The following is a 25,870-nucleotide window of genomic DNA, read 5'->3' as shown; positions in this document are numbered from 1 at the left end:
TTTTTTTTTTGGTTAGATCATGTTTAGCAACTTTGGATGAGTTCAGAAGTCTTAAGTATGCAAGTGTTTACGTGATTGTGTCATTCCAAAGTGCATCAGAACTGTCATTCCCTTCTAGTATCTTCTCAGGAGTAATACAAATCAGGTATTTCATCATTTGGTAATATACAAACTCCAGTGACTCCCTAGGACACTCACAACATTTATATTCACATGCTGTATGTAAGGGTGTGGGTATGTGTGAAAGGGTGAGTGTAGACACTTACTCTCTATTTGTGTGTATCTATATAAGCAGATATGCGCCACATTGAATATACTCAGTGTATATCTCTAAGTGTATAAATGTCCATGTATATCTCTTTCCTTTTGTTTACAACTGTTCAAAAAAAAAACCTCAAAGTAGCGCTCTTCAAAAGAAGAGGTAGACTCCAAGCAACCCATCTTTTTCAGTATGTTCTGTACATAATTATCAGAGACCATCAGTAAGTATCGGGCATATATATTTGCCTTTTAGCAGTGGTGACTAAATTATTAAGTCAGCATATGCTATTTCCTTCAAGAAAAATACTATGAGATGAACAAGTAGTTCTAAGAGTAGAAAAAGCATTTCTTCAAGTACCTGGGGGACACAGCTCTCCATAAGCAGGGAGTTTATGTGGGGACATCAGTCAACTTTGGGGTTGCTGTATGCGAGATTTATAATCGTGATACTCTTGGGTGGTAGTTTCAAAAGACACTACTAATACGCAGAAAGCGTTCCAGCTCTATTGCTGGCAACTACTGTTTAACAGTCGATTAAATCTGTGATAATGGTTGGAAGTAGGTGGGATTATGAAATTATAGATGTTTTTAGAAAAACTTGTGAATGAAAATGAATCCAAGTGTTTCATGTGAAGATGTTGAGCCATTTCTATCATGCATTCCTGTCTCATGGCAGAAAATTTTGAAGATTAAATAAAATAATCAAAATGTCTCATGTCTCTAAATGTGCTTTATCTCCATTTATATTGCTAGTTTCCACTGACTGTCCAATCATCAGAAAACATGACAGTTATCAGTTGACCAGGGCTACTGCTATGGATACCACCATTCTGGTAGTAACAAACTCCATCTCATAATGTTAGAGGAAATTACTTCTGATTTATGCTTCCATTTAATAGAGGAATAGCTTCATTTAAATTTAGTGTCTATACTTTCTCTAATGTTTACATTGGCTAATCGTGGTGAGCTTGGTTACCTACCTGACCCGACGCCACTGCCTCCCTCGTATTAGCCTTTGTGAAATCCTTGGACTCAGTAGGACACTGTATTCCCTGCTTTCTCCACTTCTCCTATGTTGCTTAGAGACACGGATTCTGTATACACTGGAAACAAATTGGCTGCAACAAATTTTTCTTTATGAAGAATTAGAGTATTCCATACACCCCCCCCGTTTTACAATCATGGAAATGATGAGGTTTTCATCACTACCTTATTCATCTTTGATGACTATGATAAGTTCACAGCCACTCACATATACAGGCATACTTTGCTTTATTGCACTTCACAGATAGTCTTTTTTTTTTTTTAAACAAACTGAGGGTTGGGGCAACCTTGCATCAAGCAGGTTCTGTCAGTGCCAACAAGTTCAGATAATGGTTAGAATTTTTTTAGCAATAAGATATTTTTTAATTAAGGTAGATACATTGTTTTCTTAGACATATTGCTATTATACATTTAACAGACTACAGTAGTGTAAACATTACTTTTATATACACTGTGTGACTCGCTTTATTGCAGTGGTCTAGAACCAAACTTGCAGTAGCTCCAAGATATGCTTGTTCTAACTCTTGAGGGGCTAAAAATTCCTTTCACCAGTTCTGAGACAAAATGGCTAATGGGCACCAGAGCAAACCCACTAAACAATGTGATTTTTCCTCTTAATAGAAAAGATCAACACAAATAACTTATTTATGAATTTGATTTTAAATGTATTGAGGTACTGGTATAACTTCTAGCTGAAACTGAAATGAAGAGAGTGAAGACAAGACAATATTCGTAGGACAAAGACGACAGGCTGATGAGCAGCTATGTAGGACATGGATCAAGAAAAGCACCTGTGCGGCCAGGTGTGTCCGGAACACCTTGGCTCTTGTTTAGCAATGCGGGGAGTATTACCCTGTCGGCAAGGAGACGGATGGCGGAGATTTAGTAACTATTCATTTACTTAGAAAGGGCCACGCTAGGACTTCATATTTTATAACTTCAGAGCTTGCGCTTCTTCCACTTACATCAGGAGAAAGACATTCTTTAGAAACAAAGCAAGGAAAAAAAGATGAGGGTAGAAATTAGGAGATTTTGGAAAGCAGATCAAGAAACAGATGTGACTACACATCTCAGCAAGATTACACGAAATCATCTTCAGAGGCTAAATCCAACTCCTGACAGTTTAACCAGATCTCATTAAAGTAACTGAAAAAGGGGTTGCTAGAAGAAATGGCCTCAAGGAGGAAAAATAACAAAAAGCAAAGCCCTCATACCTGGTCATCCCGTCTCCTCCTTGTTCATATAGCCAAGCCAGAATGCATTCTGGGAAAGGTCACAGGGTACTCAAGCCTGCCTCTGCGCAGTAACATCCAGCCGACACTGGCTTGAGCTGACTTGGAAACCTAGTTGGAGGCAAGAAAACCAGAAGCTGACATTCTCTTAACCATATCTACTGTAGAACTCTATTTCGAGTAACAACTGTTAAGTCAGATGTCCAGATAAGGCAGGTCCTCTTCCTTCTGCAGACTTCAGTCTCTCCAATAAAAATCTATTATGCTGCCAACACCTTCAAAGTGGTAGCCAGTCGGAATCCTAGGGAGTTTTGGTGGGACTAGGATCCAAAAGAATACATCCATTGATCAGGTATATGTTACAAACCTGCCTCACGCAAGTTGCTGAGCTGGGCTCAGTGGGGAATCCAATGATGAGAAAGATACAGGCCCTACTTTCATGGGGCAAGTAACCTGGTAAAGGCAATCTTGTATATTTTAGAATATAGCAAAGTCAAATTCCCTCAAAATTAAAAAATGCTAACTACATACTATAAATAGTGTATGATTTGAAATGTGAAAATATTCCTATTAAAGAATCTTAGATTGGTCATCTATTGAGACCACCCATCCATTGTTTAAATTCTATAACATACAAAAGGTAAAATTTTGATATTCAAAAAATAATGCAGAACCCATACAATGGAATTCTACTTAATAAAAAGGAACAAACTACTGATACATGCAAACTTGGATTGGGAGCACAAGGGCATTATACACAGTGAAAAAAAGTCAATCTTGAAAGTTTAACAATTGTATTTCCACTTACATAACATTCTTGAAAGGATAAAACTATAGAGAACAGATTAGTGGTTGCCAGGGGACACATACAGAGGGGAGGGGTTATCACTATAAAGGGGCAGCACAACGAGGTTCCCTTATGGTATGAAACTCTCGGGGATGGTAGCTATGAATATATACATGGGATTAAATTACATAGAACTACATATGAATGTAAGCAAAACTGGTAGAAACTGAGTAAGGTCTGCAGTGTAGGTTACTGTATTGTACCAACATCAACCTCCTGGTCCTATTATATGTTATCTAAGATGTCACCACTCGGGGAAGCTGAGGGAAGGGTTCACCAGAAAATATGTATTATTTTTGAAACTTCCTGTGAGTCTATAATTACTTCAAAATTAAAAGTTTAAAAAATAATGTAGAAACTTCACCTTCCCTTTATTCTTTTGAAGAGAATGTAGAAAAGAAAATGGGCCCCGATACAAAAAAAGTTTATACAACTTCTGTCCTTGTGTACGTAAGGTACTCTACCTATAGGTTAAAAAAACAATTGTGAAACTGTATGCTCTCCACACCCCTTCCAGCCACTGCTCTGCTCCTATGGGGGAGGTCTGTCAGAGATTTCTAGCTCTCCTGTGGGCATGAAAGAGCCCCAGACAAGGGAGAGGAGCTGGTTAAAGGTGGCTGTAAAGTTCAGCATCTGGACAGCAGGGCATGAGACAACCTGAGGGACTGAGAAATCACCTGCTGGTTTGCCCTCCACTGAAACGCACCTGCTATATAACCACTGATGGCCTCTTGCTGTCCTCTCTCTTTGCTGGGGCATTCTGTCCCCTTCTCACTCCTACATGTTTCACTTCTGTGTGTCATTGGTGCTCATTCCTTTTTTTTGGAAACCTCTCCAGAAGCCACCTGCCGCTGCCTTCCCTCAGCTGCTTGGGCTGAATCACCTTCCCTTATTCAGAATTCACAAAATGACAAGGAAAAGAATTCCACTCTTTAGCAGAGCCCTCATGAAACTGCTGGAAAATTGAGGTTATATGATCAAATTCTCTCCCATGACAGTGACAGGCCCCCAGCTTCATCAACAAAATCTATTTTTATGTGGCCTGCTGTTTGCCAGGCTTTGACATTTCCATTTAGAATATGAATTAATTCTGAGCCGAGCCAAAAGTCCCCTCTCTCTTAGAAGAATGTTAGGACTCAGGCCTTCACAGGACCCTGGAGCAGTGAGACCCAACCCCATTCCCATGTGATGATGGGTCAGCCTTCCTTAGGGGCAAGTAAGGAAACTGGTATAAAAAACAAAGGGCTGCAATGAAAAAGGCATTTTTCATTGTGGGTTTAGGTACTATCTGTGCTGTCCCAGGGCCCCATCTTCCTGGTCTCAGTCTGAAAGGAGAGAATAAGGGCCTTGCCCACCAAGAGCACCTGATACACAGGGAGACATCCTGGTGAACTCATGGGCTCTGCCTGCCCCTGCTCTGTGAAGGCCCAGCACTCAAGGAGCATAAGAGAAAGAGATTGGCTGTGCTTGCATCAGGGTGCAGAGAAGGCTGTTTTCTCCAGATGACTGGCTGGGGCCTTCAACACAATAAACAATGTTTGCACTGGAAGCAATGAGCAGTGCGACAGATTGTTAGGAAAACTAGGAAAGCCTGCAGATGGCTCCATCAATAAAGCTGCCATTCACAGCTGCCACTACTGAGTGGTTTCTATGGGGAACCCTCACATTAAAATAGAAGGAAGTTCTTTTAAATTACAGTAGTTAAGTACATTTTTTATTAAACATTATCAAATTTAAACACAGGGATTGTCTGGGAGAGAACTCAGGAAACCACAGACATGACCATTTGTACTGCTGGAGCCATGGACAAAGTGTGGGATATTTCTCAGGTATGCCCTTGACCTGAGGATCTTCGCTCCTCCCCATTCTGATTCAATGTTAGGGTCTGTTCTATGCCACTCATTCAGCAGCACTAGGTACATACACTATTGAACATTGGAGGGCTGGCAGGGCAGCCTCCAGGGACACAGCCCATACCTATGCCACCCTATGGAGCCAGCCCAGTGGCTTGACCTCTGGGAGTGACATGAGTCATCATCATCTTTTTTGAAAACCCTATCCTATCCTTTCTTCCTTTCATCCTCCCCTTTCTTTTCCTTTCCTTTCCTTCTTTCCTGTTTTCCTTACTTCTATCTTCCCTCCAAAGGGTGGCAGAACATTGCACCCCAAAATATGCCACTTTGGGTATACTGGTTATTTTCAGCTGTAGGTACCCAAGAAACAGCAGATGCAGAGAGAAGCTTTCTCTGAACTTTCCCTATCTACTTTAAAACAGATCCTCCAGAAGGAACTCAATTGTCAGAGTCCCTCCCTGGCAATTTCATCAACCAGGGAAGGCTGATTTATCACAGGAGAGGAGACTAGAAATCCACACTAATTCCAAACTTCGTCACAAACTGCCATACTTCTCATCGTCTAAGGGCCCAATTGTCTCTCCCAAAAACCACTTATTCTCCCCCTAAAAGGCCTCTCCCCTTTCCCTATTAAGATTTAAGCTTAAATTCTAAGCCACTTTAGGGGATTATTCACTTTCCCCTGGGTGTCTCCCACATACACACAAGGTAAACGTGTTAGTAAATATATTTTTCTATTAATCTGTCTTTTATTACAGGAGTCTCAGCCAAGAATCCAAAAGACTGAAAATTCTTTTTCCTCCCCTACACTGCCATCTTCCTTCATTAAAGACTTTTAAGTATAACTACAGCAAAGTGCACAAATCTTAGTACATGTGTGCATGTGCATACACACCCACCACCCAGATGAAGACATGGAACATCTCCAGCACTCGTGTCTGCCTCGTGAACCCTCCTCCTGTCAGTACTCCCTCTATTCTGACCTCCATCTCTAAAGATTAGTTTTGCCTGGTTTTGACTTTTATACAAATAGTTTCTTTTGCCTCTGGGTTTTTTCATGCAACATTATGTCTGTGTTCCTTCCGTTCCTATAGCCCCCATGACACTCTTTTCCTCTCCACTCACTCTGAAAATATTGGTATTTCCCCCATTCTACTTCCTCACTTTTACATACACTCCTTAACAGTGTGACAGACACCCATCATTTCTACCACTAACTCTCAAATTTATATCTATCCAGTCCAGGCCACAAGTGCCTACTGGAACTCTGTCTGTGCCCACAGGTCTCACAGGCAATCCATTTTCCCAGCAGAACATGCCCTTCCCTGTGTTCCCCTAGGCTTGTACCTCCACTCACCCAGAAGCCAAGCTGAATCATCCCGAGCACTCCTGGAAACCTTTCGTACCTTCACCTCCAATGTCCAACTAATTGTCAAACTGTGTTCATTCTGCCTCTAAACCTCCCTGGGATTTATCCTTTCTCTCCAGGCCTACTGCCAATGCTCTCCAGGCCCTCATTACCTCTCAAGTGAACTCTAATAACTCTTAACTGTTGGAATGCCTTGAGCCTTTTCCCTCCCAGTATGTCCTCCATATTGGTAGGGGTTCAAAAAAACAAAAGAACACTGGATTCTGCCCCCACTGCCCCCCCCGACACACACACACACACACACACGCACACACACCCCTACCTACCTACCTACCTACCTACCTACTAGAGTCTAAGCTCTCTTTGGCCCAGTCCCGGCCTCATGAGCTAGCCTAAGCCTCCCTCTCTAGTCGGAGTCCTGCCATTCCTCTCTTCCCCCATCCTTTCACGCACATTCAAGGTTCTCTCACACGTCAGTGCATGCTCTTCCCTCAGGCCAAGTGTCCTTCCACACCGTATTTTTCTGGAAACTACTTCCACATGTGATACGTACGCAATTTAAACAGTGCCCCCTCTGAGAAAGTCCCCTCACTCCTCCCCTCACCTTCATGAGCCCCAGCCCTGCCTCTGGACCATTCTGCACTTTGGTTGTACTCATCACTCTGTGAGCTCTGGAAGCCAGGGACAGTGTCATCTTTCTAGGGCTCTACTGTCCAACACAGAATCTGGCACACAGGGATTACAGAATGAATGGTTTGTGCCGTTAGGGTTACTGATGGTGAATATGGGGCAAGTCCCCAGTCTGATAGGGAGACAGGGTGCCTATCCTCAGGTAACCCCAAATCTGTTCATGGAAAAGCCCTATGGGAAAGGACAACAGGGAACCTGATGGGCCAAAAGGGAAGAAAGTAAAACTTGTAGGAAGCCAGAGATGGCCCAGGGCACCAGAGAATTAAGAAAGATAAGGGCCAGTAAGACTTCAAGACCCAGTTCAGAAAGTGCCCAGGTTGGCTGACAGCACTAGGAAACCCCAGGCCCAAACCACTCTTGGGTATGAAGCCCAAGGCATGACTACCTTCACAAAGGGAGTCAGGCTGCTCTGTTTTTAATGCACCTGGCCCTGATTCCAGACCACAGTGAGGTTTTTCTAGGCCTAGAGCACGGCCTAGAACTCTGCAAAGACCAGCAAGTATCGCCACCACAAACTCACATTCCCAAGATATACAAGTAAGGGTATAACCAGCACCTCTGACCTTTGTCCAAACCTGGAGCTGAAGAAAGCAGATCTCTTTTCCCTATCTCCTGAGTTCTGGGGGCCTGGGATGGTCCACTTTGAGGAATCCTGAGTTGGCTTAAAAATTCTTTCTGGGTTTTAATACATCATATCCACAATCACTCAGAAAAATAGAAAACATATGCTGGATGACAAGGTACTGGTAAGTGCTATAGCAGGGACACATAGCTTTACCTGCCATTTTCCCCTACCTCTCCTGCTGTGGTTCTAGACAGGCCCGGGTGAGGACTCTGATCCATCATTTGGCAGGAGCAAGGCCACTCACTCTCAAGGCATAAGGCTCAATGACAGCTAGGTCACAGTATGACAAAGGGCAACACATTCCGCTCTCGACCACACGGTCCTCCTGAGCAGACCATGACTTCCCTCAGCTCCCTAGGACCTCCCCCAAGGCCTGCCCAAGCTGGCCTGGGTTGGGTGGGCGACCTTAACTATTCCTTAATCTCCCACAGCCACAGGACACGTTTTTGCAAGTTACGGCCTCAACCCAACCACTAAGAGTGACTTACCCGAGCCCTCCTGCTGCATCTGTGGCTTACTCCCTCCGGCACAATTCTTTCTGATGCTCAATGAACAGGACCCAGCTAAAGGAGGGATGGGCAGACACATATAGTTATAAATCAATTTTCCAAATGACTGTTTCTTCCAGAGGACATATCTCCAGGAGAAAAGGGAACTGATATCAAGTATAAAAAAAGGCTCTTCTGTGTGACTCTAATTAGACTGACAACTAACTGTTGGTTGGTTCATGAAAGGTTGGTTCATGAAAGCTTAATGTAACTCATGTTTTGGTGATGCCAAACACAATACAGACTTAGCCAGAAACTCAAATCTAACCTTCATTCTCTTTAATTATTTGGCCAGAATAATTTCCTGAGAGCGGGTTTAGTCCCTGGATGGCTTTAATTAAACGCCATTGAACTTTGAAGTTGACATCAACTCATAGCTGCAACTCAATTTTCAAATTAATCTGCTGTCTAACATGGAGGTTTTGTGGCCTAAGCAGGAGAGCTCTGGGGGAGAGGAAGATGGACTTGGAGCCTGGCGGTTTAACCAATTCTAGAACATCTTCCATCTTTCCCCACCCTCTCCAGTGGCAAGGCACTTCCATAACCTGTGCCGGGGCGTCCCCAAGGAAAGGGGCCTGGGCTGAGCTGAGCAACCAAGCTGCCTCCTTCCTTGGCTTTCCCACAGTCCTGGGCTCAGGCTCCATTCTCTCAACAACTTCAGCATAAGCCTGGCACAGCTGGACCCTGAAATTAGCCCTGAGGCCAGCAGAGCCCTGCCCAAGCGCCTCTGCTTTACTCCTGCCCACCTGCCCTCTTCCCACTTCTCTCTCCCGGATGCTGAAATGTGTGAAGAGCCCTGGTGCAGCCTTTCTGCCTAGCTAGGCGCCCTCAGGAAACACCCCTATGTCTGAGCCAACTTCTGGCACTTCTCCCAGGTCCCAGGCTCGCTTCCTCTCTGCCTTTGAAAACCAAGGTCCATGACTTTGTCAGTTGTACTTTGTAGGCATACCAAGGCCTTTCTGCAATGAGTTTCTGCTTCTAAAACTTTTTCCCTGCTGACAGGGAGGCTACCCCGTCATTTCTTACAGCCTGGGGCAGGTTCAGCCAACTTCCTTGGAGTGTGGTATTGGGAGTTGGCAGAGTCCCATCTAGCTAGTATATGTTGGGTAGAGTGAAAGGCCTGTATTTTGGCCCTGAGGTACAGCCATGTGACCATGACAAAGCTCCATGTCACAGACACGGTTGGGGCAAGAATAGGCACGATGTCCCAGGGTAGCTGTGTCAGCACTCAAGGAAAAATATATTATCTAAAAAATGCTTTTCCTAGCCACTCTGCTTGCTCATGTCTTTCCATCGGTGCCATGAAGCAGCTTCCTTAGAAATCAGCTCTCACAGACCCCAGATCCTAAGCAAGCAGTATCTAGTCTCAATTTACTCACCACAACACATCCTGCAGCAGCAAAGCACCCTGTGCACCCTGGAGCCACACCAAGGCCAGGATTCCTGATTCAAGCTTTATGCAAGAGACAGCTGCTAATGGCAGAGGAGACTGCAATGACCCATTCACTCCAATACCACCTCAGGAGGTGGCTGAGCCACCCCAGTCTATTCATGTAATGAAACAGTCAGCTGATGCTGCTCACTGCCAAGGTGTGACATGTTTCCCAGAACGGAAGCCTCAGCCAGGCTCCTCTATCCACATCCAGCCAGGGGCAACCTATCCTAAAGTAACCAAACCCCACCAGTCCCAAGGAGCTCCCCAATTGAGACAAGTGAGGGGTAATAGCAGAATTCCTCCATAACAAAGTTTCTTGGCCAAATGGTTTACCAACCCTAAGAGATGAGACACCCTGAAAAAGACCTAGAAATAATTTTTAAAGTAATTTTTAAAAATAATACCTAATTTTGAAATAATCAGAGTGCGTGCTTACAAAGGCAAAGCTATCTGATTCATCTTTGGGTCCCTGCACATTAAGTAAATATCTGGAAGAAACAGGATTAGTGAACTCCTTGATGACGATGGGTCAGAAGAGGCCCTGGATGACCAAGGATGACAACCAAAGAACTTGATTAGAGGAGCACTAAAGACAGGACCCCACTTCTCAACCAACCCTACACTGCCAGCCTTTGGTGACAGATTAGAGTGAGCCAATCCATGATATGTGCAGTCAAATGTCAAATAAATGTATTAAATCACTGGGACCAGATAGTATCAGAATTTCTAAGCAATCAATCATTACTGCCCCTGGTGTATCCTCTAGCCTTTGAAGATCAATGGTCCAGAGAACCGGGCAGGCTGCCCAGAGCCACACTCATAAAGGAGAGAAAAAGTATATAAATCAAAGAAAGCTAGCTAGTGTTACAAAAGCCACTCCCAACTCCATCCTGCCACTGAGAGCTGCAAACTAGAGTCATACTGGATGAGGGACTAGGAAGAAGGAAAGCTAGTCAAACCCTAAAAGGGAATCTGGCTGACATAGGAAAAAAAAAAAAAGGTATAAGTGGATACTTCTTTGAAATGAAAGAAGTGTAAAGTAGTTATTTTCAACCTTTCTTGTTCTTGTGCACCCTAAAATAATTTTGAAAATTTGTGTGTACCCTTCTACAGATACAAGTTTAACATCTAAAACTTTTCACTGTTAAAATAGTAGTTTCTGGTATATTGTAAATAATGGCTTAAACTGTCAAGTCGCTCTTATAAATGTATCCAGTAGAATGCAAATGCCATCCCAACTGGACATGTAACTTCTTCAAGCTAAAACTATAAATCTCTATTTACAGTCAGAAATTTCTTCTTGAACTTGTATTTCCATTTCACTCTACAATTTTGAATTTGTATTTCCATTCCACTTAGAATTTACTCCCAAAACTTTACCCTAATGTAGCATATTGTTAGGCTCAAAAATCTCTTATTGATCAGACTTACGATTCTCTATAACATATTACAATTTAAATTTGGTTAAATTTCCTGTGACCATAAGGCTGTAAGTATTAAAAAATATTTTATTCTAGATTGCATTATAATTAGTACATACCTGAACAAAACAACAAAAATATTGATAGCTATAAAATATGAACAACATTTTATTAGAGGGGGCTGGTTCATGTTTCCATGCATGATCCTCTCGACTGTTAAAGACAGTTTCAGCACTAATTCCATTCCTATTTTTTATTTTTACAGATATTAAGCACTAAGAAAACTTGTTCTCATAAACAGATGGGAATGTAAGTTTTTTAATAGCCATGTCTCTGAATTCTATGAACCCGAGTTAAACACTAAAAGTCATGTCATGTCAATTATCAGAATTATTCTTAATGACCAACTGACAACACAATTGTTTCTTCCTTCAATTTTGTTAAAAGCAAAGACTCAGAAAACTTTTAACTTGCAAAAAGATGTGTTACCTAGTCATTAGAGTCACATTCTCAACATTACCAGTATTTGGAATTATCCCCATGGCACCTCAGAGATGGTTTTTATACTCCAGGGCAACATGCCATGGTCTGACTAAAATGGGTGAGGGGAAAAAGATTATAGGGCCCTTGAGCCAGGTGTGTTCTCAGGCTGCTCAATTTTAGCAAATGTAATGGAAGCTGAGGAACTAAAAAGTGATTCCCTTAAAACTATCCTTGGCTGGGTACCCCGTGGAATCTTCCTACTCCCAGGGGCATGTGAGCCCAAATCAGTATTGTAAAGACTAACCAACTGGCCTGGAGGAGGTGAGGAGAGTGAATGTCCCTCTGTTAACAGCCTCTCATCCAAACAGCATTGACAAGGAGAATAGTCCCCCTCTGAGCAAACTCAACCAACCTGACAAGGGTGCAAAGTAACATGCCTAGGTGGAATAAACCTCTGAGAATACAGCAAAAGGCTCAGAGCCACCAGTTCAGGCCCAGGGACAGACTAGCCTGAGATCTTTCTCTGCATGCCTCCACAGCCTGGCACCAAACAGCTAACTGACCCGGTGGGGGACCCCTGACCCAAAAGGCGGCCAATGATATTCTCTCTCCTGGAATTTGGGGCTGGTTTCCAGTAGCTAGACCACCATTTCCTACTGTGTGCAACAATAAACAGAGAAAGCTGGTCCACAGAAACAGAGAATTAAACAACTACACAGCCATGAGTGATAGAAAGAACCACCACCTTGGTCCCAGAGGTAGTCCTTGTAAGGAATGCCCAGCTGCACTTGGGTTCTGGAAAATTCCCCTTTCTGTATAGGATGGTTTTAATGAGTTTCTGGGATCTGCAATCAAAAGAGGTTTGGCTCAGACAAGAGTCAGTAGAGACTGTTCCTGAAGAAATCAACCTGATGGAACAATGACACTTATGGCATTAACAAAAAGTACCTGTACACAAGTGGGCAAAGTACATGAATAGCTGTACAAAGTACAAAAAAGAAATAGAACTTACCTATAAAATTTAAAAGATTTTAAAAATTAAAAATAAAAAGATTTTAAAAAATAAGAATAAATTTTAAATAAAAGATATTCAACATCACTAATTACAATAGAAAGGCAATTTAAACCAAAGAAATTTTATCACTTACCAGACTGGCAAAGATGAAAAAGTTTGATAATGCATTCTGATGGCAAAGGGGAGAAAGAACAGGCACCCTCATCACAGCTAGATAGGAATGTACATCAGCACCATCTTTTTCAATGAGGAATAGCTATTGAAATTGGAAACACACGTTTCCTTTGCCTTTTAAATCTCACTTCTAGAAATTATTCTACAAATACATTTAATATATAAAATGACATGAAAAGATTATACATTAAATAGTGTTTGTAAAAGCAAAAAATTTAAGACTAAATATTCATCAAAAGGAGACTAGTTAAATAAACTGTGGTGGATTCATAAAATGGAATACAATGCAGAAAAATGAGGCAGAGAACAATATCCAAATTATGAGTAGTAGGAATGCACAGTAGCATTTTGGCAAAAGTAAAGCAGGCAGAGAAGGAAAATACATGTACATGTATATGAATAGCACACACCTGAAAGTAAACAAGAGGAAAGTGGGATGGAGAAAACACAAGATAAGCATGGAAAGCATCTTGTGTGTCAGAAAGTGAAGAATGCTCAAAGACTAGTAGGGGCATGTTAACAGGACACAAGACAATTTGGGCTGAATTGAGCATCAGAATAAATAACAACAGAGATCGTTATTACATTGAATGAGAAAATTACACTGAAACTTTTTAAAGGGGGGGTACTCATCATCACAGAAAAATGTCAACAATATAGTAGGAATGACAGAATAAAAAATTACTTTTTTATAACCACCTTAGTAATAAATGATTCAAAGAATCACCAATGAACATTAATACTGGGTATAAAGCTACTGAAGATAGAATATTCCCAGTCTCAACTATCACCCCACAGATTACTTATTAATTACAAGGGAGAAATCTAGCAAACAATATCTTAATTATCTAATTCAAGCTGCCAGTAATGAGGCAAACTGGTATCAAATACCACCTGATATAATAAGGATACCACACCATAATGAAGAATTCCTGACAAAAAATGTTTAACCTGAATTCAATTATAAAGAGACAATTAGATAAATCCAAGTTAAAGGATATTCTGCAAAACACTGGCCTGAACTCTTCAAATGGGTCAATGACATAAAGGACATTGGGGACTGTTCTGAATAAAAGGAGACTAAAGGGACATGACAAATAAATGCAATGTATGACCCTTGAGTGGACCCTGGAGCCAAAACAAAAACAAAAACCAACTGCTGATGAGACTATAAAATGATACAGCTGATTTAGAAACAATCTGGTAGATTCTCAAAAAGTTAAACAGAGTTACTATATGACCCAGCAATTCCACTCCTAGATATATACCCAAGAAAAATGAAAACATATGTCCAAACAAAAACTTATAATCAATGTTCACAGAAGTGTTATTCATAATAGCCAAAAAGTAGAAATAACCCAAATATCCATCAACTGATAAATGAATAAACAAAATGTGGTATATATCCATATGACATACTATTCAGCCATAAACAGGAAATACATACATACTACGACATGGATGAACATCCTGATATGTACTACAATATGGATGAACCATTACACTGAGAGAAGCCAGTTACAAAAGATTGCATATTGTATGATAATAATTATATGAAACGTCCAGAAAAAACAAATCCACAGAAAATAGATTAGTAGTTCTCTAGGGCTAGAAAGTGGGCTGGAGAATGGAAGTGACTGCTAATAGGGCTTAGGGTTTCCTCTTAGGGTTATGAAAATGCTTTAAAATTGATTTGTGATGGTTGCACAACCCTGAATATAAAACTCTGAAATGTATAAATGGGTGAATTGTATGGTATGTGAATCATTATCCCAATAAAGCTATTATTTTTAAAAACACAACTACAAAGGACAAATTATCAGGATACTTGGGGAAAATTAAAGAGACTATATATTAGATATTAGTATTGTTACCAGTTAAATTGGGTCTAACAACTGTATTATAACCTTATTCTTAGGCGATACTGGCTAAAGTATTTATGACTGAATCAATAATTTCATAGTTTAATCTTAAATTTCAGCAAAACCAAATGTGTGTATGTACACAGTTGTGTGTCTATGTTTGTGAGAAAGCAAGAAAATGATGGCAATATATTGACAACTGGTAATCTAAGTGAAGGATGTACAGGTGTGTATTATACTATTCTTACTATGGTATTGGGGGAAATACCTAAGAATAAAGTTTAGACTTGTTTAGACAAATAAGGGCTTCCTAGCCTGTGAAAATGCTATTGTTTTCAAACACCATATTTATCCTCAGTAAGAAGTCACTGTTCTTTGCTATGGCAAGATACAGACCTTTTATTTAAGATACTTCTTAAATAATGAAATTTCATCTTTTTAAGACAATATAGGGTACATGAAGTCTACCAACTGTGACAGCACAGGAAATTAATGTCTATATGAACTGTGTGTTATGGGCACATTTCAGTAAGGGGCAAGCAAGTTTCATATAAGGAACCATATGGTAATCATCAATATGCCATCAGCCTTCTATTACTTGACTTTGAGGAAGAGTTTTGTAAAGATTATCTGGTGTCCAAATAAAAAGAAAGAAATTACACTCAGATTTAAGATATCTCTGGTATTCTGAAATTATTTTGAAAGATCACTTAAAAAGACTTCAAACTTGAGATTTTTCATTCATGTATTTATTCCACAATCAAAATAAATCATAATTTAAAAGCCATAACATTTTTAAAAGGTAAAGGAGATTGTGCATTAATAAAACAGACATCGGTCTAAAGTACAGCACTAAACAGGTATTCTGTTCCCATGGTGGAATAAATACATAACAATTACACATAAAATTTCACTAAAAATCTGAGATGAGGCAAATAATCCTTTGAAACAAACTGCCCAATAAATAGAGGCATGCTGCAAATAATTTCTATTAACAATTTACTGCAAGATGGAAAAATTCTCTAAGTAACTACTAACTCAAACCCTTCATTTTATGCTCCTGGCCTGGGCTTTTGTCTTCCTTCCTCAGTCACATCCAAATCCAGAAAAGCTTCTGTACCCCACGCTCAAAAATACCACCGTAAGTCCCCAGTGACCTCAGCACAGACTGCCATTAATGAGCCTGTATGCAACCTTCATCCAAAACCTCCAGGGAAATCAAGAGGCCCTACTGGAAGAACAGCAATATTTCCATGAATACTAGTTTTAACTGTCAAAAGAGCTCTGACAGGCCATGTGCAGTTCATAAACAAACCAAAATATTGCCTTAATATCTATTTTTTTTTTTTATAAAATGTTAAGTAGGCCATTCAAGTAAAAAAAAAAATTTTTTTACAGAAACAATGAAAAGTAAAAATTCAAAGGGTTTATGCCAAAAAGTAAACCAGTCCTTTGCAGCCTAACTCATTTGTTTCTGGGCTGTGAAGCCATGTAGAGGGCGATCAGGCAGTAGATGGTCCCTCCCACCGTCAGCGCCATGGTGGTCCGGTAAAGCATTTGGTCAGGCAGGCCTCGTTTCAGGTGGATGGGCACACCATCGGATTTCTTGAAAGAATTATCAAGGACACAGTTGATGAGAAAAAGATTTACAATTTAGGCTAATAAAGAACAAATGTCTCTGTATCTAATCCATCAACACACTGCAATGGAAAAAGCCCTAATCCATTAAAATGCTAACTGAAATACTGCTATATTTTCTTCTAAATGTAATTAAAGCTTAAGTCCAAAGTCATTCTCAAAATGCAGCCTCAGGAACATGCATGCAACAAATTTCAAATTTCTAAGGAATTTATCACATTGCTTAACTAGGAAAAAAGCACTGGTGAATTTCTTCAAAACATAAAGGTAATTAGCAGCTAAACATAGAACTGTAGGCACAAGAAATGCTCTATATTTAGTTCTACAATCAGTATGACTTCCTGATCATTAGTGGATGAAGTCTGAGCACACTGGGTCAGTTAATAGGTTCAAATCCATTTTGTATTCAACTGCTTCCTGTCCATTAAACTGTTAAACACCTATTTAATAAGCCTCCGTAAAATATATAATCCATTATTTTGTAGTCTCCAAAATCCCTCCCCACTGCCAATGCAAGAACCCGGATACCCACTCAAGTCTTACATATCAGATAAAAAGGAATTAAATTGATCAAAAGTTCCCAAGCCGGTCCTGAATCTGGACTGTTTTTGAGGAAGGGAACACCGTCTTCCAGCATCAGTAGTAACAGACACAACCACTCCCATAGAACCTGAGACATAGCTGAGTCAATGACCTCTCAATTATCTGTATGTACATTAACGTTAATATTTTAAAATCCAATTCTGGCTTCTCTCTGTTGATCATCAAACCCAAGAAAGTCTCCTCCACTTGTAACAACAGCTCAGTGAATTTTAATATCAAGCAAGCAAAGAACAATTAAAAGAAAACTCATTGCCAAAAGTCACTGCATGTGTCACAAAGCCAAATATATATTGGATTATTCACAATATTATATATTATACATGCCATTGCTTCCTCCATCCAATGGATGATCAACAGCTTCATATGCAATTTGAAAACCTGCATACCCTCAAAAACTGATGAGGAAATTACCTACATAAAATTCTACTAGTTTAGGGCTCAAACTAAAAACCAGAGAATTCAATTTAAGTAAAAAGAGAGAAGGTGAATAGTAAAACTAGATTAAGATTTGGTTTCATAGAGTTTTTTAAAACCTATTATTTCATAGGCTTCTCTGTTCTAGAGTGTCTTCTCTCACCTGGAAAAACTTCTGCAGCTCTGGAACTTTGTTTTTCCCAGCATAATCATATGCGGTATAATCGGAAGTCAGTTTAGTTGGTGTGGCAAATATGATAGGCGGTGCTTCTTTGGAAACTACAGGCTTTAATCCCTGTAGGAAAAAAAGGAAAATATCAGGTTGAAAGAATGTCTGGACATCTGAACAAGACTTTCAAGAAGCAGGCTGTCTAGAAATAGCTGAGAAAGTCATTCAACCACATGAGAAGTCTCTCCAACTCTGCATTATAAGGCCTTTAATTTTTTTCAGTTTAAGGTTTAAAGTCCTTAAACTTCCAACAAAACAACCTAATCCACTTTCACAAGGCAAACCCTGTCAAGAACTCCTTGCCATTAAGATGGGGGAGGGAGAGAGGAGCAAACAACAACAAAGGCCCAATCTGAACTTGTAGAAATAACTATTTTGCCTATCTTGTTATCAAAACAGTAAAACATGTATGATCTGTATGAATTTTGGAGTAGATTTAAAAAGAAATCCGGTTGTCCTTTTTCTCCTCTTGGTGAGCTTATGTACTAACATGGAATCTCTAACCCCAGAGAGGACTTCAGAAACGTTTCAGACACACAGTAATGAAATATCTCAATCCGGAAGAGCCAGAAATGGTTAACAGACTGCCTTTTAAGAATTAGAAAAGAAAAAAAAAAATAGAGTAACTGAACTTTCTATTATTAATAAACCCCTAAGTTTAAAAAAAAAATGCTTTAAGTGGATAAAAATAAAAAAGATGAGAACCTCAGTGTTCTCATCTGTGACATGAATATAATAATAGTATCTACCACTGAAAGGACTGCATATGAGATAATACATGCCTAAAGTAGCATCTGGCACACACAGGTATTCAATAAATATAAACTGAATGAGATTTAGGGGTTAAGACAGGTTTACTAATTGCAGCTCCCTTAGCCACATGGATAAAGGACAAACACAGGCTTAAAAGAAAAAACCTAAGAGGGAAGAAAAATGAAATACTGATACATGCTACAATGCAGATGAACCTTGAAAACATTACACTGAGTAAAAGAAGCCAGTCGCAAAAAAAGCACATAATATATTATCTCATTCATATGATAGTCCAAAATAGGGAAATCTTCAGAGACAAAGTAAATTAGTGGTTACTTAGGGCTGGAGTAATGGGGGGTGAGCTGAAAGGTATAGGTTTCTTTCTGAAGTGATAAAAATGCTCTAAAATTAACATGGTGATGGTTGCACATTACCTGTGAATATACTAAAAACCATTTAATTGTACACTTTAAATGAGTGAACATATGGTATGTGAATTATATATCAATAAAGCTGTTATTAACAAAAAAGAACCTAAGGGGAACTCTGATTTTCTATAAGAACCTACGGTAGTAGATACATAGATGGTTCTCCAAAATAACCTGCAGATTAAAATAAGGAACTTAGAGTTCCAAATCAATAAAGTCACATCCTTTTATATTAAATTCTAACTAGGAAAAATAAAATTTTAAAGTTAGAAAGTAGCATTCAAGTCCAGCCTCTTCCATTTTACATATGAAAAAGGAAATCCTTTGTCCAAATTAATAGTTATCAGACCCTTGGGTGTCTGATCTCTTCCAAAGAAATTTAAGTTTACCTGCTGCTGACAAGAGACTCACTTCTGATCAAAAGACACACGCAGACGGAAAGTAAAGAAATGGAAAAAGATATTTCGTGAAAATGGAAATGAAAAAAAGTCTGGGGTAGCAATACTTATATTAGACAAAATAGACTTTAAAACAAAGGCTGTAACAAGAGACAAAGCAGGACCCAGTATTCCCACTTCCGGGTATTTATCTGAAGAAACCCAAAATACTACTTTGAAAGTCTATGTGCATCCAAGTGTTCACTGCAGCATTATTTACAATAGCTAAGATATGGAGACAACCTGGGTGTCTATCAATGGGTAAATGCATAAAGAAGAGGTGATACACTTATACAATGGAATATTACACAGCCATAAATATAAACAAATAAAAGAATAAAATCTTGTCATCTGCAACAACACAGATGGACCTAGAAGGTATTATGCTGAGTGGAGAAAGTCAGATAAAGAAAAATACTGTATGATTTCACTTACATGTGAAATCTAGGGAACGAAACTAACAAAACAGAAACAAACTCATAGATACAGAGAACAAACTGATGGTTGCAAGGTGGGAGGAAGGTTGGGAGGGTGGGTAAAAAAGGGGAGGGATTAAGAAATGCAAATTGGTAGTTACAAAATAGTCATGGGGATGTAATGTATAGCATAACAAATATAGCCAATATTGTAATAACTAACTATGTATGGTGTGAAATGGGTACTAGATTTATTGGGGCGATCACTTTCTAAGTTATATAAATGTCTAATCACTATGTTGTACACCTGAAACTAATATAATATCATATATAAACTATAATTAAAAAATTAAAAATATTTAAAACTTAAAATTAAAAAAAGTAAAAAGACTGATCATAAAGCTACAGTATTCAAGATATGTAGTGTTGGCGTACAGAGAAAAAGTCACTGGAACAGAACAAAGGGTCCAGAAGTAGATTTATACATGTATGGTCAATTAACTTTTGAAAGTGTTTAAGGGCAATTTAGTAGGAAAAATGTAGTCTTCAATAAATGATGCTCAAACAAAAAAATGTTTAACTTTAATTCATAACACTAATCATATACAAAAATTAACTCAAAATGAATTCTATATGCAAATGTGAAGCCTAAAACTGTAAAACTTCTAGAAGAAAACAAAAGAAAATTTTTGTGTGCTTGGATTAGGCAACAACTCCTTAGTTATAATGCCAAAACTATAATCCATAAAAGAAAACATTAATAAGTTGGATTTCATTGAATTCAGAACTTCTGCACTTGAAAAACACTGTTAAGATAATGGAAAGGCAAGACAAAAACCAGGAGAAAAGATTCACAAATCACATATCTGAAAAAAAGCTTGTATCCAGAACATATGAAGAACTCTCAAAAGTCGATAATAAGACAACAACCAAATTAAAAAAATAAGCAAAAGATTTGGTCAGACAAATGAAAGTATACAAATGGCAAATATGAACATGAAAAGACACTCAACATCAATAGTCTATAAAGATGCAAATTAGAACCACAAGATACCACTACATACCTATTAGATTTGCTAAAATTTTTTTAAATGACTTCACCAAGTATTGACAAGGATATCAAGCAGTTGAAGTTTTCATACACTATGGGTAGGAATGGAAATGGTATAATCTCTTCTGAAAACTGGAGTTTCTTAGAAAAATTAAAAATGCACCCATACTATGACCCAGCTATTGTACTCCCAGATGTTTACTCAAGAGAACTGAAAGTTTAAGTCCACACAAAGACTTGTATATGAATGTCCACAGTTTTATTTGTAATAGCCAAAAACTGGAAGCAAGCCAAATGTTCATCAAGTACATGGATAAATCATAATATATCTATAGATCAAAATGCTATTCACAAACAAAAAGTAATAGTGTCGATACAAGCAACAACATAGATATATCTCCAAATAATCTCAAAATTGAAAACTAATCTGTAGTGACAGAAAGTAGATCAGTGGAAGCCTAGAGGTAGTGGAATATACATGAGGGGAGTGTGAAAGAGATCATCAAGGAATAGAAGAACACTTTGGAAGTAAAGGTTATTTTCATTATGTGATTTTGGTGATAGTTTCACAGGTATTTACATATGGCAAGACATCAAACTGTACAATATAAATGTTGCAGTTTATTATGTCAATTGTACTTCAATAAAACTGCTAAAACACTCTTAGGGCACATTACAGAAGTGATGAAAAACCACCCAGTCCCAGGCTTAGCAGCCTGCAGATTATGTGTCAGACGCAGGATTTCAGATGTTGAGTGGCCCATCTGGACCATGGCAAAAAAAAAAAAAAATTCAAGTTTACCTATAACTGATAAAACCTATTCTAAAATATTGAAACCTCAATGTTACTCCCACCAGGAAGGCATTAGGATCAACAAAGCAACAAAAAAGTATTAAACTTGGCTTCTATTTCCTCGGACACAGTCCGATAAACGGTTCTGAATCACTGATTTCTGTACTGCATTTACACATTAACATGTTACTGAGTACTTACTCTACACTGAAAATGCACAATGATTAAGACAGATAAAATCTCTGCTAATATGGATATTAATGTTAAGAAATAACGGCAGCTAATATCTGAGCCCTTGTTATGTGCCCAGCAACATGTTAAGTATTTCATATCTTGTCATCTTATTTAATCTTGACAGCAACCCTAGGAAAATATGACTAGTCTCTTCTTAGAAAGGAGTAAACTGGATGGGTCAGAAAGGGTAACTTGTCTGAGATCACACAGCAAAAAGAGCCAAGTGTCGAAACTCAAGCCTCTCTATAAGACCAGAGCCCTGGCTTTTAAGTATTCTACTACCTGTCTCAGCCACTGGTTCTCAACTACTGCTTAAAAACAACAATCCACTTAAAGAGAAAGTTTAGTCTGTAAGCTGTTAGCCTACATTTGATATATAACACATTCAAAGACTCAGAAGGAGTCTGATATGGGAAGAGGGGGCCCTAAAAAAGGACCTCTCTTTGACCTGGAGAATTTTAGACACTCACCTTATCTGCAATTTGCATTTTCTCCTAAAGAATGCAAAATTTAAAAAACGCTTCCTAGCAAGCATCTCCAAAGACAGTTTGAAATTGAATTCATGTTTTGACAGGACTAATGGGAAAGCATTTTTAGAAGGGATTATACTTAATTGCTTTGTTTGTTCACCCATTAAGTTATTCAAAACTACAGCAAAGTTTTTGATCAATAACATATGAAAATAGGAGTATCAACCACCTTAACAGTTTTAAATAATTTCATATTTCCATTTATAATATTGTAAAAGTTCAGAATATAGAATTTTAAAGTTACCTATCATCTCATTAGTTTATCTCGTAAATTATAAATTGTATATTCTCCTCCTATCTTTTTTCATAGGCACATTTAATATCTTTATAGTTATGTGAAATCCTACATTCTGCTTTTTTTCAAATATAAGTTTTTTCTTTCAGATTTTGACACAATCTTAATTACTAAATTTACTCTTCAAATCAACCTTATAAATGAGGTATTATCAGCCCATGTTACACATGACTGAAACAAAGTTTCGGAGATTCCAAAAGATGGGATTCAAACCCACTTTTATACCATACTATCAACAATTCAGCTGTCTTGGCCCCACAGGTAAAAGGAATGAATGTGATCGGAAGGTACTTCACCTACCCCTCATTAAACCTCCTAACAAATTAAGAGCGGTCAATGTTTCCAATGATTCAAGGCAAGCTGGATGGGAGTAGCACTAAGGTTCTCAGGCGTCGACTTGACCAGGAAGCTGTATTTACAGGAAGGGACCTAGAGCAAATCCCTTCATCTACGCCTCTTCCAGCTTCCACTCTTGCTGTCCTGCAGTTTACTCTGAATGCAGAAATCAGTGATTATGTTAAAACAAAGAATGTCACTACTCAGCTCAAATCTGAGCAAAACATAAAGTTCCTACAATGGCTTTCAGGGCCCTATGAGATGTACCCCTCAACCCCTCTCCCACAACCACCACTACCACCTTACATCATCCCCTTTCTCTGCCCCAGGCCTCTGGACTGCCTTAAAACCTCCCAAGCACCAGGCATATTCCCCCTGCCTATAATGCTCCTCTCCAGGTATCCATATGGCTTGAACTCTCACCTCCTTCAAATCTTTACCCCTATGTCACCTTCTCAGTGAGACTGTCCCTTAGCCACCCTTTTTAAAACTGCATGTCCTCCCCGCTTAACCTGCTAACAACCTATCCCCTTTCGTGCTTTTTCTCCACAGCACTTATCACCATCAATATACTATCTTCTACTTTTGTTTCCTGTGCCTCCCCCTACTGCAATGGAAGCTTCATGAGGGCAGGATTTTGGCATGCTCTGTTTACTGCTCCTCTTTCCCAAGACTCAGAAAAGCAACTGGCACAAAGAGTGCATTCAGTAAGTATTTACTGAATATATAAATAAGCTAAGGAAGTCTAGTTTCATCTGAATACTTCAGAACCAAAGTCATGTAAATCAGCACTTGATGGCTGAGCCTCCCATGCCTCCCACACCTCCCACAGCAATGAGAAAACTGAAAGTTGTTCTTAAAGTAAGTGGACTGTAGGCTAAATAGAAATCACAGGTTTTGCTTATTAATATCGAATCTCTCAGCTGTTTTACACAATCACTACCTCTATAATTGACTAAGAGCCATTAAACTGTAATCACGTTTAGTAGTTGAGTATTTTCTAGTCTGTTTTAGTTGCTCCAGCATTTTTTAAAAAAAAGTAAACATGATGCTTTTTCCTCATCAAAGTTGACTGGTCCAAAGTTTTCCTCTTCTCTTACCTTTTAGGTTTGGGGAGGAGGAAGGAAGGTGGAGAAATAAGTTATGTGAAAAGTTTTTAAATTTTAGATGACAGAAACCTATGAATTCTTTCACCCTGATTTAGGACTAGAAACAAGTTTCAATCCACGGTGGCTCAAGCCCTTCATTTCTAACTGACAGCTAGGTATCACCACCTCCATCTTTCCCTGACACCTCACACTTCGTACAGCCAAAATTCACCTAGTTTCTCACAAGCCTACTCAGGAGGCTCCCAGTTTCTGTGGAAAGCACTACCGTCTTCCCATCAACTAGTGATCTTGAAGTCCCTAAATTTCCCTCATCAGTCACTTAGTCCTTACCTCGCAGACCTCTTGACTCTTTCTCCATTCCTACTCAGAAGACCCTGAACTATTTTATGTGTTACAAGAATCCCTGGCACTGGTCTCTCCCAGACAGATTATCCTTTAAAGCATAGCTCTGGTCATGATACTTGCTCCTCCATCATAAATCTTTCATGAAACTAAAAGTAACAAGCATGTCCTTGTTTCAACATCTGGACAAGACTCTATCACCACTTTCTACACTAAGTTGCTTCGTAAATTCCTACTCATTTCTCACAAAATTAAGTCCTATGATCCTAGGCCCTTCATGATCGCTCTCCATGCACCACAGCCAAACTTATTCAATGATTCCCCTGCTGGCCTCCTCCCACTCTCACAGTCCCCTTTACCTAGAATATCATTCTACTAGCTTAAGCAGGAGAGGGATTATTGAGTCATATGGTAAAACTAAGTTTCACTTTTTAACAGACTGCCAAATTGTGTTGCAAAGTGGCTGCACCATTCTACGTTTCCACCAGCAATGTAGTAGGGTTCCAGTTTCTCCACATTCTCATCAACACTGTTGTCTGTCTTCTTGATTTTAGCAAGTGTAAACTAATATCTTATTGTGGTTTTGACTTGCATTTCCCTAATGATTAATGATACTGATTATTTCTTCACATGTTTATTGGCCTCAATTTACTGGACACTGCATGTCAAAGTAAGGATAATGCTTTTCAATCAACCACTGGAAAATACCCTTCCCACAATTACTTGCCATCAAATTGATTTATAAATCTCTACCTATCCTATTGTTAAGAGAACTAGCTTTTCCACATTAGATTCTTTGATGCATGTTAGGTTATTCAGTGGACTTTATGTAACACTGAAAGTTACAAACATCCACATTTTCCAGAGTGCTAATGTTTCCAACAAAACTGAAGTACTCCTAATTACCAAGGTCAGAACACCTGAATTGGGGGATGCCTACCACAATCAATGTGAAATCTACAAATCATATAAAGCCTACATGTTATCACTTAACATAACAAGAAGTCCTTAGTAACTATGAAGTTCAAATTCTCAAGAAAAACCGTTCAAGAGGTGCTAGAAATCTGAAAGCCCTACCTGTTCCAAATGCAACTCAGGGTAATCTCTGCCCAGAGTGCCAATTTAATTTCAATATATGTTAGTCTTAGTCTAAAACTTCACTTTTTCCTTACTAGCTAATAGAACCTAGATTATGATAAACTCTACTAAAAGAACACCTACAACCACTAACAGAAAAGACCAATTGTTAAATATCCATACAATAAAAGGAACTACTAATATATGTAACATGCACTTTCAAAAATATCGAGAACTAAGCCTTACATAAGAGTACCGTATGGTTCCATTTATATGAAATCCAAAAATAGGCAAAACCATTTGTAGTGATAAAAGTCAAAACAGGG

General features: G+C 39.0%; 2 protein-coding genes across 6 annotated transcripts in view; one reads left to right on the top strand and one right to left on the bottom strand.

Moving 5' to 3' along the window:
• Positions 1-986, top strand: part of EML4 (echinoderm microtubule associated protein like 4) — a 133,260-nt gene extending 132,274 nt beyond the window's left edge. The window contains exon 25 of the mRNA XM_011361360.2: positions 17-986. Within this exon, the coding sequence (XP_011359662.1) occupies positions 17-27 (11 nt within the window). The 3' untranslated portion in view covers positions 28-986. The remainder of the gene's footprint in view (positions 1-16) is intronic.
• LOC105292938 (cytochrome c oxidase subunit 7A-related protein, mitochondrial) overlaps positions 1-25,870 on the bottom strand; it is a 32,074-nt gene that overhangs the window by 4,412 nt on the left and 1,792 nt on the right. The window contains exons 2-4 of one of the 5 annotated variants that reach the window (XR_002780683.1): positions 17,678-17,809; positions 2,520-2,648; positions 1,242-1,379 (exon numbers count right to left, since the gene is read on the bottom strand). Coding sequence is in view for 4 of the 5 variants with exons in the window: in XM_011361357.2 (XP_011359659.1) it covers positions 16,324-16,464; positions 17,678-17,809 (273 nt within the window). In the remaining variant the exon portion in view is untranslated. Of the gene's footprint in view, positions 1-1,241; positions 1,380-1,555; positions 2,288-2,519; positions 2,649-15,592; positions 16,465-17,677; positions 17,810-25,870 lie in introns of those variants that run through there. The other 4 variants (XM_023531309.1, XM_023531311.1, XM_023531310.1 and 1 more) reach the window with 4 other exon arrangements.

This window comes from Pteropus vampyrus, unplaced genomic scaffold, assembly GCF_000151845.1.
Source record: "Pteropus vampyrus isolate Shadow unplaced genomic scaffold, Pvam_2.0 Scaffold66, whole genome shotgun sequence".
In the NCBI taxonomy this organism is placed as follows: Eukaryota; Metazoa; Chordata; class Mammalia; order Chiroptera; family Pteropodidae; genus Pteropus; species Pteropus vampyrus.
The sequence above is the reverse complement of the archived record's forward strand: the minus strand, read 5'-3'. Positions and strand labels throughout refer to the sequence as shown.